General features: G+C 42.2%; 1 protein-coding gene across 2 annotated transcripts in view; it reads right to left on the bottom strand.

Annotated features, from left to right (window-relative positions):
* Gabbr2 (gamma-aminobutyric acid type B receptor subunit 2) overlaps window positions 1-14107 on the bottom strand; it is a 367556-nt gene that overhangs the window by 136326 nt on the left and 217123 nt on the right. For both annotated transcript variants that reach the window (XM_087183622.1, XM_004864946.4), the window contains exon 7: window positions 4973-5209. In XM_087183622.1, coding sequence (XP_087039748.1) covers window positions 4973-5209 — 237 coding nt within the window. The remainder of the gene's footprint in view (window positions 1-4972; window positions 5210-14107) is intronic.

The following is a 14107-nucleotide window of genomic DNA, read 5'->3' as shown; positions in this document are numbered from 1 at the left end:
AGCTGGTTGACAGAGGCAGAGCAGAGGGTGAAGGGTGATTCTATTATTTGCAGGAACTTATGGGTCACCCCCTTTCTAGCTGTGATCTCTTCTGCATTGAGTTCACCCACAGGGAGTGAGGGATGATCACAGGAAAGAGTTTAGTAAGAACAGAGTCCTCTTTTCACAATCAAAGGTATTCCCCAGGAGCTTCTTCCAATCTCTTTGTGGCTGGATAATCTTGGAGGCCTCACGCTCCCCTCCCCCGAAACCTGGAGTGCACATCTGAGGGACTCTTTGGGACACACATTACATCTGCCACATTGTCATAATAGGGTAAAATGAGATTCTATTAATTTAGCCAGTTGTAGGCACCACAAACCAAATGTGGTGTCCTTTCAAAAGCCAGAGCAGGAGGAACTTGTACCAAAGGCTTAGGTTACTGTGGTTAGAGCCATCCTTTCTTAGTCTGACACACTGAAAGGATCTGTCCATTTTGAGACCCGAGAGAGCACCCTGTTTCGAGAGCCGGGAAACTGGAAAGAATTAAACAGTGATCAGCTGGGAAAAAATTAAGGATTTTCTTTCACCTGAATGCTCAGCAAATGTTCCTAGGCATGTTTTGAAAGGTTATGATCACCTGGTAATGAATTCAGGTGTCTCTTTGTAACAAAAGCCAAATTAGAGGAGTCTGTTAAGTCCTAGAGTGCACTGATATGATGAGAGCAGGGCAAGGGGACCTGGCATTGCAGCCTCCTCCACCAGCACATGACACAAGACAAGTACCTACTAGATGGGGATCTTGCAATTACTGAAACATTGTTTTGCTTACTGAATTCCAAAAAAATGGAGTATGGTTCCTTGGTCCTTACTTTGTAACTGAAGCCTAATCTTCCCTCCAGAGACCTTGGGCAGATGTTGGATACTGTGCCCAGCAATTATCTACTTGTCTTCTACCTCCACTGGGCTGTGTGTGGGGGGTAGTCCTGAGAGCAAGGGTCATCATTATTCCTCTCTCTGCTCCATACATCCAGCCGAGGGAGTGCTAATGGAGTGAATGAAGACAGGAACAACTATATCACTGATAAGTTCAAAACAAAAAGTGGTGTGTGTGTATGTGTGTGTGTGTCCACAAGCAATTCTTAAGGATGCTGTCTGAAAATCATCTAGATTGCTATTCATATATGTGTTCCTGGGCTTCACAGAAAGACCAGTGAATCAGAGGTTCTGGAGTGTGGACCAGCACATCTGAATTTTAACAAAGCTTTCGGAGAGATCAACAAACACCTAGACATTTAGGAATCATTGCCCTAAACTAATTTTGCTGAGCTGGGTTCCAAGACTTTCAGAAAATGGATTCTCAAAATGCTGTGAACTTTTGAGATCTAAGTAGTCAATTCCAGCCAGAGTTTCCTGGATGCATGTTTGGCAGAACAGGGGCTCCAGGCAGGGAAGCATCTTGAGATTTCCAGACCGTGGGGGCAGAATTACAGTGCTAAACATCATGACTATGTGCTCAGGAAATCAGAGGTGGTCAGCAACTCCAGGGGATCAGTGTGCAGGTAGGGACATGGAAGCCCATTCTGTGTGCTCTAGGGGAGATGGAAAGGGAGCTCCTGAAAGGATTAAACAGAGCTGGGCCCCGGGTTAAGTTGGATCTCCATGCTGGGTTGCATGGAAGAAACTTCTTCATCAACATGCCAACCAAGAAGCACAGGCCCAGCTCCTAGCAGAGAACAGGCACACTGAATCAACTGGAATTGAGTCTTGGATATAATTAATTTAATGTGTTTAAGCAATTTCCCGTATAGTAAACATGCTGAATGAAGGTGCCCCAGAATAAAGTGTCTGCCTGAGAATGGAAAAATGGATACCATGTGTACTGTATAATGAAAATCCTTCAGCAAATGGAAAATGTTTCCATTTATTTCTACCTCCCCACTCCTTTCCTTTCTAACTTTTCATTGATAGCTGAACTTGGCCTTCTGTGGTCTTCTCAAACCACAGTGGCACTTTTTACTTGTCAGAGGACATCCTTTTTTACTTGATCGTTAGACAATTTTAATGAAACCTGTCTACTACCCAGTGCCAAGCACATATTAGTATGTGACAAAGGGGATAAGGACGAAGGTAAAACAGACTGCGGAACTGCCTCACTTTGTAGCCTTTCTTGATGACAAGGCACTTGCACAAAGGGAACGGAGGTGGCATGGAATTGAGGAGAGGCATGGCCAGTCTGGCTACCATCCTGCCTCTGTCAAACCACCTTGCTGGGTGACTTTCTGAACCTCAGATACTCATCTGCAATATGAGAGTGTTGAATCTGAGTATCTTTAAAACTGATTTCAGATCTCACATTCACTGAATTATGAGTCACAAACTGGAGCAGGTGTCAAGAAATCTCCCATTAAAAAGAAATTCATCTTCTAGCCCTGCAAAGCATTTTAGGCAGACTTGTCTAATTGCTCAAGTAGGGATTATGTATTATGTGGCTTAGATGAAAGGACACACTTGGAAGTGGTTATAAATGGTCTCCCACGAAGCTACTCCCAGGCATTTAGGCAAAATGGTGAGTTCTAGGAATAGAGAAATGACAAAATACTTTCTAGATTCTGTAACTCTCTATCCATTTCAACTATGGTTACTGTGAATTCATTCTATGAAATAAGGAGGAAAACATGAAATAAATGTACCCAGGTTTGCAACCTGCCCTGCTCCAATGCCAGTCCTCTTTGAGTCTTGGCCTATGAATATATACAATATAATTAATGAGAACAGACCTTGGAAATGTGGTGCTGGGGATTGAATCCATGGGTTCCTGCATGCTACAAGTGTTCTACTACTGAGATACATCCCCATCCTCTGTAGTTTTTTTATTTTGAGATAGTCTTGCTAAGTTGTCCAGCCTAGCCTTGAACTTGTGGCCTGCCTGCCTCAGCCTCTTGAGGAGCTGAGATTACAGGCATATGCAATCATGCTTGGCTCTTGCAGATATTTTGATTAGTGCTCTGTGCAGCCTCTCTGTGGGTGCATGGGTGCAGTGAAAAAGAGATGTGGGGAAAACAGGTGAATAGACAAGGCTCTGGGCTCCTCTGCTAACTGAGAAGCTTAATGTTTCATATACTGGGCTCCATGAGAGATTTGTATGACAAGGAGTTGTGAGGATAAAAAACTATTTTAAAGCTAGGTTGAGGAAAGCTGTTAAAGTTTCTAGCTTGAATCCAGGTGTGCTCGAAACACACTCATGGCCAGTAACTACACAGAACCCTTATTTCTGAACTATAGGAGTGGACACCCAGCACTTTCAGATCCTTCTACCCAGGGCCTGTAGAAATCTGCTTCATTTTTAGCAAACTTCAGAGCTTTCCTGCCAGCCAGAGCAGGGATTATCTGCAGGATATATTAAGGACCAGGTGTTTGGGTTCCACCCCCAGAGGCTGATTCAATGGGCCTAGGACCCTAACAAGCACCCAGGCGAAGCTGGCCACACTGTGAGAATGATCACCATACAAGATCAAGGCCAGGCCCTTTAGCTTGGCCCTCCAGAATTGGGCCCCCATTTACCTTACCAGCCCCACCATCTACCTTCCCAATGCTCTGACCAGGTAACAGTGGCCCCTCCTGTCCCTATATACTCCCCCCTGCCCACCATACTCTGGTCTGGCCAGGTTTCCAGTCCCTCCTTGCATGTCTAGCTCCTACCCACTGTTCATGGCACAACTCAAATGCCACCTCTTCCAAAATACTTTCCCTTACTTTTCCACCAAAGGTCACAGAAATTCTTCCAGTCTCAGGCAGATTCTCCCAATTCTAACCTCTTGATGTCAGTACTGCCAGAGTCTCACTCCTGTATGTGGGCCACAGGATCCATCTTGGTTTGGTGACCACAGCATTGTGCTCAACCTCAGCACCCACACAGGCCCTGGCTAGCACAGCTGAAACAGGCCTAAGCATATCCACTGTGGATATGGACATTAGGAAACACACCAATCAGCTCCTCCTATCTACTCCTCTTAATACCCCAGGAGGGACTCACTCTCAAATTACCAAGTTAGAGTACAAGACAGCACTTTAGCTCATTCAATCTACTCTTCAAATTTTTCCTATATTTTCTAGGAGAAGATTCAGTGGTAAATACATCATCATGAGTCATAAATAACTACTACTTACACCCATTACCAGAATATAGTGTAATGTAGCAATTAAGACCTAGGCCCAGGTTTGAATCTCATCTCTGCCTCTGATTAGCTATAGAACTTAAATGCTCCAAGCTTCATGTTCCTGATTGTTAATGGGGATAATGACAGCACCTATTACCTATGGGTGGCATAAGGAAGCAATGAGACCAGTAGCAATAGCTGGCATTTGCTGGGTGCACAGTACTGGGCATACATTATTGAGTATAGTCTACATTAAGTACTTAAGCATAGTACTGCTATGGTAAGCAGATGATAAACATTCAAGAAAAGCACATGATAAACATTCAAGAAAAAAAAACATTCATTGCTAATTTTCCTAACTTCTACACAAGACATATGTTATTATCCTCATTTCCCAGATGAAAAACTTAAGGCTCACAGCAATGGCTCATCTTTATAACCACTTTGTTAGGTAGGGATTATTCCTACTATGGGAATGGAAATTCTATGTTTCAAAGAAAGTAGCTTGTAAGTAAAGACCCAGGATTTGAACTTGACTCTGTCCAGAGCTCTTCCTGGCCCACCCCACCCATCATCTAGTAAAAATGCACCTGCTGTCCATACATCTGCTCTTAGCCCTTTCTTCTTCCTGAGTTCGGGCCTTTTCCCAGTGTGCCAGAGAGCACACCCTGCCTGCTCCTTGTTTCAACAGCCCTGTGACCTGGTGGGTGACTGGAAGCTGTTTCAATGATCCCAGAAAACAGACTGCATGCACATTAAGGTGTGTGACAGCCTCTCTCCTTGCCTCGTGCATCTGCAAAGGGCAGTAAGGAAAAGAGACACACGGCACTGACCGTGACACCGAAGAAGTTGGTCTCATTCATGGCACTGAGGATGATTCTGCCCAGGGTGTGGTCGGTGTAGTTGAAGTCCTGGATGCGCTGGTGCCGGCTGCTGGCATGCAGCGTCTCCATGGTCCTCTGTAGTGTTTTGGCGATGACCCAGATGCCGTCGTAGGCGTACCCATGGAACTTGCTGGGCCCCACGCCTGACCGCTTGCTGTTATACTCTCTCTCGTACTGCTGTGGGGTCTGGAAAAGCAAGGGGGCAGGGATACTAAGTCACAGCAGGGACATCTGGCACGCCGACACTCCTCAGTGCCCGCTGTGTGCCTGGCATAGTGCTAGGCTCTGTGTCCATTACCCCATTTAATGCCACAGCCACTTCATATGGCGGGTGACATTTTGTCCCCATTTAACAGACTAGGAAACCAATTAGAGGACCATACAGCTCTGAGGGACAGGGCTGAGACAGCTCTGAGGGACAGGGCTGAGACAACCCTGTTTGCCTGTCAAGACTAAGGAGAGCGGACAATACACCCTAAGCAGGCCTCCCTTGATATCTGCAGGCCCTAGACTACAGCACCCGTGAAATCCTATATGTCTATATGTCTAGATATGTCTAGATGTCTAAATATTTGAATTATAAACAAGTCAACAAAATGTTCAAAACACATTTTCTATCCTCCACTAAATGAATATACTTTCCAAATGATCTGGAAGGCCTAGATTGAATTCAGAATTATGGGGCTCCCCAGAGCTTCAGGCCAGACCCAGCAAATAATGACTTGCTCTGCAACCCATCTTCTTTCCCTCCCTCTCTCTTCCTTCTCCCCACTCTTTTCTCTTTCCCTTATCCCCCCTCCTTCCTCTCTCTCCCATTTCCCCTCCACTTCCCTTCCAGACTCTGGCACCCCCAACCACCCCAGAGACAGGGGCTCAAGAACTGGGGCCAACCTTCCAAATGAGGCCACCCAGAGAGCCCATTACCTACAACCCATCCTGGGCCTTTTCTCAAACCACTTCTGACTTCTTCCATCCAGAAATGCCATCAGAGCCTACAGCTTCATCTTTGGAAAAATCCCTTCTTGGGAACAAAATGCATAGAGATACCATGGACTCTGTCAGTTCTGTCAGCCTGAGGCAACTAAGAGGTTCAGAGACTTGTCTAAGGTTGCATACAGATACACACAGACATACACACAGGAAGAGGCGGGGAGAGAGAGAGAGAGAAACAGAGAGAGAGACAGACAGTGGAGCTTCCCATCCCACCTCTGCTACTACTTTTGTGTTTGACTTTGAGATCATCCTTAGCTTTTTAAAAACCAGCACAAGTTTCTTGGGGCCAGGCCCAGGAGTCCAGGCAGGCAGTAGAGCTGTACTGTGGTGGGGTCTTTCCCTGGCTCTGGCCCCCATGCCAAGCGGTGGTCTCTTGCAGAGTTACCAACCAGGTACCTGGGAGCCAGTGCCAAGTGCCCCAGCTACAGCCTTGCAGGCAATATGCTGCCTGACCAAGCATGACTGTGTCCCAGCCAGTGGCCACCTCCTTTCCTGCCTCAGGTCCTACGGGGAGGCTTGGGTTTCTCCCTCTTAGTTTCCTTTGGGAATGCAGCACTCCAGCCATCATGCTCTGTATGTCACTCAACACTCATGGTAGGGACAGACTTTAACTTCAGGGTTTTTCAAGGAGCTGGGTATGCCTCTTGGCCAGCCTGGATCCTCCACACCGCAGAGCTAGTCTGCCCCTGTCAACTACATGCCCTGTCTGTCCCTCTGTCCTGGCTGGCTTCTGAAGTGCTGCCGTCAGTACTGGCCATTCCCACTCCTCCCCAGGAAGCCTCAGACAGTCCACCGAGAGGTGTATTCTCTTCCTGAAACCTTTAGAGTCCTTCCACACTTTCATATTTGTTCATTACCCCTCTGCCCCAGCTCCTGCACTAGATGTTTCCTCTACTAGAAAACTCCATCTTTTATTACTTAGCTATATTTTCTTTGATTTTTAGATGTCATTTTGGTCTACTTCTGGTTGATAATTTAGCTACTGGCTAATTCCAAAGTATTTAAAAATTGCTTGGATGTATGCTTATCTAATTGCTTTAAGCATGAAAAGAATGATCCCCTTTGACTTCTTCTATCCTCTTGGCATTTTCTCCTATGACTGTTCTCTGATGCATACAGTGGCATCTGAGGGCAAGTAGTGCCCCTGTTAGTTAATTTTTCATTGCTATAGCAAAATACCTGAGACAATCAACTTCTAAAGAGAAAAAGTTTCATTTAGCCCACAGTTTTGGAGGTTCCAGTCCAGGGTCATTTGACCCTATTGTGTTGGCCATGATGCGACAGCATATCACAGCAGGGATGCTTGGTGGAACAAAACTATTCATCCCAGGCCAAGGAGCAAAGAGAAGGAGGAAGGAGATAGGATTCTACCATTGCCTTCAAGGGCTCACCCCCAATGACCTGAAGACCTCTCTCTAGGTCCACCTCCCAAGGTCCCACCCCCAGTGCCACTCTGGGGACCAACTTGTAACACATTCAAACCATAGCTTGACTTTCATTTGCTCTACCTAACAATTACATTTAGATGACTTTCTAGACAGACTTAACCAGAACATGGTCTGGGGGGATCCTTCAAGGTATCTAGGATTCACTTAAAGTAGAGGGTCCAGACCAGGGGTGAACATTCCAAGCATGGTCTCATCAGGAGGTAACTGAGTGCTATTTTTGTATTTCTCTTATACAGTTTGTATCTGTGGAGGGGAACAAGAACAGAATCAAGACCATATTGTTTATTAGATTTGGGCTTGGGGCCAACACAAACCCCTATAAATGCTCTTCACATGTGCACCTGTGAACATATCTTTTCTAATTTACAAAACTGTTCTTCTCAGGAACAAGGAGTAGTAGGGCCAAGAACACTCAAAATATGGCTGTTTACCACATTTCTGTGTGTAGAGTCCTTGGAATGGGACACAGGTGTAGCTAAGCTGAAAGGTGACCTCATTCTCAGTCTTTACATCCCAGGGGATTCATCACTGTTCCCAGGTGACACCAGCACCCATCTCCCTTGGGCCAAACAATGACAGGACAGGAAGAAATAGTCTCACGATTGTTGCAAAAAAGGTAATAGTTGTTCCTAAAGCAGTCTTCCAATTATTCAGGGCAGAAGAATTTCTTCCATTGTAAAGCTGACACTGAATGCTGATTAATTACTCATGCTCTGAGGTAAAGTTTATCATGTGTTGCTACAGTTTTGGTGTGTGTATATATATATATATATATTCTGTGTTAATGACAGGTTGTGCTCCATCATATTTTTGAGAGGCAGTTGTTGGAACTTGGAACATATTTTCCCATAGAAACTGTGTTAACTGTGTTATAAATAGATGTTAGGTTCCCAAGCTAATCCACACAAGCTTGTTAAGCCCACAGTGTGATTAAACTTGATGGGTCTGTCATTCCAACAGAACCATGTTGAGTCCTGCTGCCAGAGGCTGGGGAGCCTCATGGACAAGAACGAGGATGACAAGGAGAAACTCCTCTTCCACAGTTCTGACTAAACCCTGTCCCAGAGGTAGAACTGGCAGACTTCCTCTCTAGAACCCCTGTGGGATGTCTGATCTCAGCACCTCATTGGGAAGGTGCAAGCAGGCATAGCTAGTTTGCTGGGTCCTTCAATCTAGTGAGGAGATCACTTGGCTAGCTTGTTAAAAATGCAGACTTTAGGTTCATTTTGTTTCAGTAAGTCAATAAGTGAGTTCACTTAGGCATCTATATTTATTTTAAAATCTCATATTGCAAGCATACATAAGTTGGTGACCACTGACTATGTTCCTCCTACAATATGATTACCCTGAGTCCCTTCTTGGCCTCCTCATGGCAAGGAAGCTTACTGTCTCTTTGGGCTAAGCATCCCACCTAAGAATGAGTGGTGGCCAAGACACTCTTCTTCCAATGCAGTGCTGACATTAGCCCACTTGTCACATGGGTTCAGCATGCTATGTCTTCCTGTGGAGCCATGCAACATGTCTTCTTCTTCCCATGAACAATACTCACCAATCCCAGGGACATGCCTACCCCTTCCCCAAGTCACATCCACCTCCTGTCAAGCTAAATCTCAGTTCAGACTTCCACTATGAATGAGATGACATAGCTTATATTAGACCAAAACTATTATCAAAAGCATGGAAAAGAGCAGAATAAAATATAAAAATAGCCTTTTATAGATACCAGAGAGCAATCCTGACAGGCAGGACTGAAAAGCCAACATGCTGGAGGGAAGAGAAATGCTTTGGGATGGGCCCCCAGCATCCTCACTGAGTCACTTGCTGGTTTGTAAGCAGGAAGACTCGCAGAAGAAATAGCAAGCATTGCACCAGAGCTTTTAGCAATCCGACAATGGAAGCCAAACACTAGGTCAGGGGTACCAAGGTAGACATACCAGAAGGGCCCAGTGCCTACAGGAAAGGGAACCACAGGAAAGGGACCCCAGCATTATAAGTGGCATTGTTGAAATGTTTGTTAACAACTAAATTAAAGAAGGGCTGAGAAACCAGGCAAAAATGAACAGAACTCTTTGGGGTTTCATAGGATTGAAAAGACAAAAATTAGAACCCAAGGCCCAAAATACCCCAGGATTTAGAACTGATGGGTCAATACTAGGAATAACAACAAACCAAAACAGGCCAGGTCTTCCAACACTAAAACCAAACCTGCAATCAGTTCAATTCCTGACTGCATTAAGAATTCAGCTGCCTGCTTGAAGATAAATATTTCCTGGTGGAAGATAAAGACTATCTGTAGCTGTTACAATTTTGTACACAAAATGCATTTAATTTAATTTTACCAGCTATACAAGAAGGCAGGATCAAATGTTAAAAGAAAAGGAAGGAAAAGTAAAAAATATATAATAGAAATAAACCCATATGTGATCCAAATCTTGAAGTTATGAGACATGGATTTGTTCAAGAAAATAGATAAAAAGATGCAAAATATCACCAGAGATGTGAAAGATAAAAAACAAAAGAAGAGAATAAAATGGAAATTCTAAAGATGAAAATATAACCACTGAAATAAAGAACTCAATAGGTGAATGAACTAGCATGTTAGATACAGCAAAAAGGCCCTTCCACCGCCCCCAGGGCAGAGGAGGTGAGCCAATCCCAGTGCCCAGAAGGAGGCTCACCGGCCACCATTCCACTGCCCCCACAGCAGAGGAGGTGAGCCAATCCCAGTGCCCAGGAGGAGGGTCCCTGGCCACCATTCCACCACTCCCAGGGCAGAGGAGGTGATCCGCATGGGTGCCAGCAGCAGCAGCACCACCACCACCACCACCCCACCGTGGAAATGAGAAGACATATAAACAAGCCTCAGAAACAGACTCCTAGATCACCTACAGCAACCCCAAAGGGAAACGAGATGGAACAATCTGACACTCAACCACCTGGACTCTCTGAACTGGCAATGAAAGAGGATCTGGAAAAAATGAAATCAGGAATAATTTCTCAGATAACAGCAAAGATTGTGCCCATAGTGCAAGACATGATTAATAAATCTAGAGAGGACACAGATAAAAAAATAGAGGAGCTGAGGAACATGATGGAATCCCAATATAGGAAACAAATGGAATCCATAAAACAGATACAAGTAGATTTCCAGGAGATTAAAAACTCCACTGAAAGTCTACACAGCAGAATGAACCAATATGAGGACAAAATTTCAGATATAGAAGATAAGATAGCAATTAGTGACCAGGAAAAGAAAAATTGCTTTAAAAATGTAAGGGACCATGAGAAATCAATCCAGCAGCTGCTAGATGATGCAAAGAAGAATAACATAAGACTGATTGGAGTCAATGAAGAAAGAGGAGAGAGTGCAGATGACATAAAAAAACTGTTCACAGAAGTGATGGCAGAAAACTTTCTAAGCAGGGGAAAAGAACTTGATGTACAGATAAAGTGAGGCATACAGGACTCCAACTAGCCTTGATAAAAAAAAAATCTACACATAGGCATACAATAGTTAGGATTCCAGAAACCCAACAGAAGAACAAAATTCTACAAGTAGTGAGAGAAAAGAAACAAATCACATACAAAGGAAAGCCCATCAGAATCACAGCAGACTTCTCAATACAAACCCTCAAGGCAATAAGAGCTTGGAGTGATGTATTTCAAGCCCTAAAGGAAAACAGCCTCCAACCCAGATTGATGTACCCTGCAAAACTATCTTTCAAAATTGATGGAGAAATAAGATACTTTCATGATAAAGAGCACCTTAGGAACTTCATGAATACCAAACCAGCACTCCAAAAAATTTTAGACAAATCCTAGGAAAAGACAATGTGGATCACAACCCCAGGAAGCCCAGCAGAATGTATCTGTTGGGCATGACAAATTAAATGCAAAGGGGGAGAATCCACAAAAAGAAAAAGTCATGACAAGGCTTTCAAAACTTTTAACTTCCTCTCCCTAACAAGTGTATAATTCAATCTTGTTATTGTACTGATTAGTATTTTTCTGATTCTAGTGTTGCACATCTTTCCTTGTGCTGTACTGGCTATTTACTATCTTCTTGTGTCTACTTTATAATTGGGTTGTCTATTAATGAGCTGTAAGAGTTCTTTATATATTCTGGTTATAGGTTACATGCATTGTAAATATGGTCTGTTTAAGGACTACTTTTCATTTTAATGATGTCATTTAAAGTTCTAAATTTTGATGGAATCTCATTTATCATTTTTTTCTTTTATACATCATGTTTTTTTGTATCCTAGGAAGTTCTTGCTTACCCTAAATTCATAAACATTTTCCCTTATAATTTCTTCTTAGTTTTATAGTTTTAGCCTTTCATATTTAGGTTCATAGATCCTTTCAAGTTATTTTTATGTATGGAAATAAAGGGTTGAGGTTAATTTTTTATATACCGATACCAGGTGTTCTAGCGCCATTTGCTGAAAACACTGTCTCTTCCTCGGCTCTTGAATTGAGTTTATATTCTATAAAATGTTAATGTTAAATAATCTTTCAAAACTCAGTGGACCATATATGTGTGGTTCTATTTCTAGATTCTCTGTTTTATTCCAATGTCTTTCCTTACACCAACACTGCCTTGATTACTGTAGCTGTAGAGGAAGTCTTAAAATTAGGTACTAAACATCTTCCAACACTGTTTGTTTCTTTTTCTTTTTACTTTTCTAGGTCCTTTGTACTCCTACATAACTTTTAAATTTCAAGATCCAATTCTTCATTTATAGCAAGTATACACACACCTGAGTTTTTATATATACCTTGTGTTTTCTAATCTTGCTAAATTCAAGTACAAGTTCTAGGGGATCCTAGAGATTTCTTAGTATTTTCTCTGCAGATGATCATTTCATCTACATATAAAGATTTTGCTTCTACCTTGCCAATCTTATCCTAATTGTGTCATTTTATTGCCAGACTATTTTGGTTTAGGCCTATGTTTCAAAGTTTAATGGACAGATGAAGAGTAGGCATATCTGCCCTGTTCCCCACCTTAGGAAGAATGCACTGTATCTTCTCCATTCATATAAGGCGTTTCTGATGCAAGTATGGAGTACATGTCTTTGATCTGTTGAGAAGGTTCTGTTCCACTTCTAGTCTCCTGATAGCTTTTACCATGAATACCTGTAGAATTTAGTCCAATACTTTTTCTCCAACTAGTGACAAGATCATATGGCTTTTTCCTTTTCTCTGTTAAAAATGATGACTTTTGGGGGTAGATCTTCCAATGCTGAACCACCACTGCCACCCCTATAATAAAACCACTTTCTACATACTGCCAGATTTGACTTCTAATAGTTTGTTTTGTTAAACAAATTTATATCTATGTTCATACCTTTTTCTTCTATTATCTTTATCCAGTTTTAGGATTAGTACAATGTTGATTTCCTAAAATGTGGGGAGAAGTGTTCCTTCTTTTTTCTGCTTTAAATGTTTGATATAATTTATCAGTTACAATGTATATGAACCTGGTGTTGTCATATAGGTAGGCTTTCAAGCTCAGGAATATATTTTCTTTAATAGGTGCTATTCAAATTTTATATTTCCTCCAGAGTTAGTTTCATTAATTTGTCTTCCAAGGTACTTCTTAGAAGTTGTTGAATTTATTTCAAAAAAGATTTTTGTAATAGGCTTTCTATATCCTTTTAAATTCTGTAAAATCTGTGGTAATGTCTCCTAGATCTTGATATTGTAATTTAAAAAATGTATAATTGATATTGTTTAATAGGAAGAAAAGGTCTAAAGGATCAGGGGAAGTGGGAGGGGTAGGGGAAAGGAAAGAAGAGAAAAGAATATGAGAAAAGGAAAAAAATGGAAACAAGGTCTTTGCAAATAGGGAAGGGTGGAGGGGGTGAAGGGAGGGTAGGGGAAGGGGAAAAAATAAGAACCAAGATACTCATGTAAAGGTACAAGATCCCAATGATGAATGTAACTGTATTTTATACCTAAAATGTACCGATAAACTTAATGGGAAAAAATAGATACAGCAAAAAGTAGATTAGTGAACTAAAGTTACTTAGTAGTGAATGTTAAAACTGAAACACAGGGAGGAAAATGATAGAAAATAAGAAATGAGCATAAAAGTTACATGGCACAGGTTGAAAATGTATAGTGTTTGTATAATTTTTGTCTTGGAAGGTGAGGGAAGAGAGAATAGACAGAAACAATATTTAAAGAGCTACTTCTCTAGAATTTCCCCAAACACACATCTGTCCACAGGTTCAAGAAGTCCTATGAAGCTCTGTGACCTCCAGTCAAGATAAGCACAAAGAGAATCTCACATGAGCAAAGAATAATAAAATCATTGAAAAGCAAAGCAAAAATAAAATCTTAAAAGCAGGTAGAGAGAAAAAGATAATGCATTACCTTCAGAAAAGCAATTAAGTCTCACTGCTGATTTAATAGAAGCAATGGAAGCCAGAGAATAGTGGAATGATATTTTAAAGTGCTGAAAGAAAATAACAGACAACTCACAGTCTAGAAGCTATACCTAGCTAATAAATACCTCAAAATGAAGGCAAATCAGACAACTTCAAACTGAGGGAGTTTGTCTCCAGAAGGCCCATAGTACAAAAAAAAAGAGGAGTTTATTAGGCACAAAGATAGTGAATATTATAGAGAAAACAGA

This window comes from Heterocephalus glaber, unplaced genomic scaffold (genome assembly GCF_053883595.1).
Source record: "Heterocephalus glaber isolate CG9 unplaced genomic scaffold, H.glaber_assembly_v1.0 deba00001481, whole genome shotgun sequence".
In the NCBI taxonomy this organism is placed as follows: Eukaryota; Metazoa; Chordata; class Mammalia; order Rodentia; family Bathyergidae; genus Heterocephalus; species Heterocephalus glaber.
This window is presented reverse-complemented; position numbering and strand designations above follow the sequence as displayed.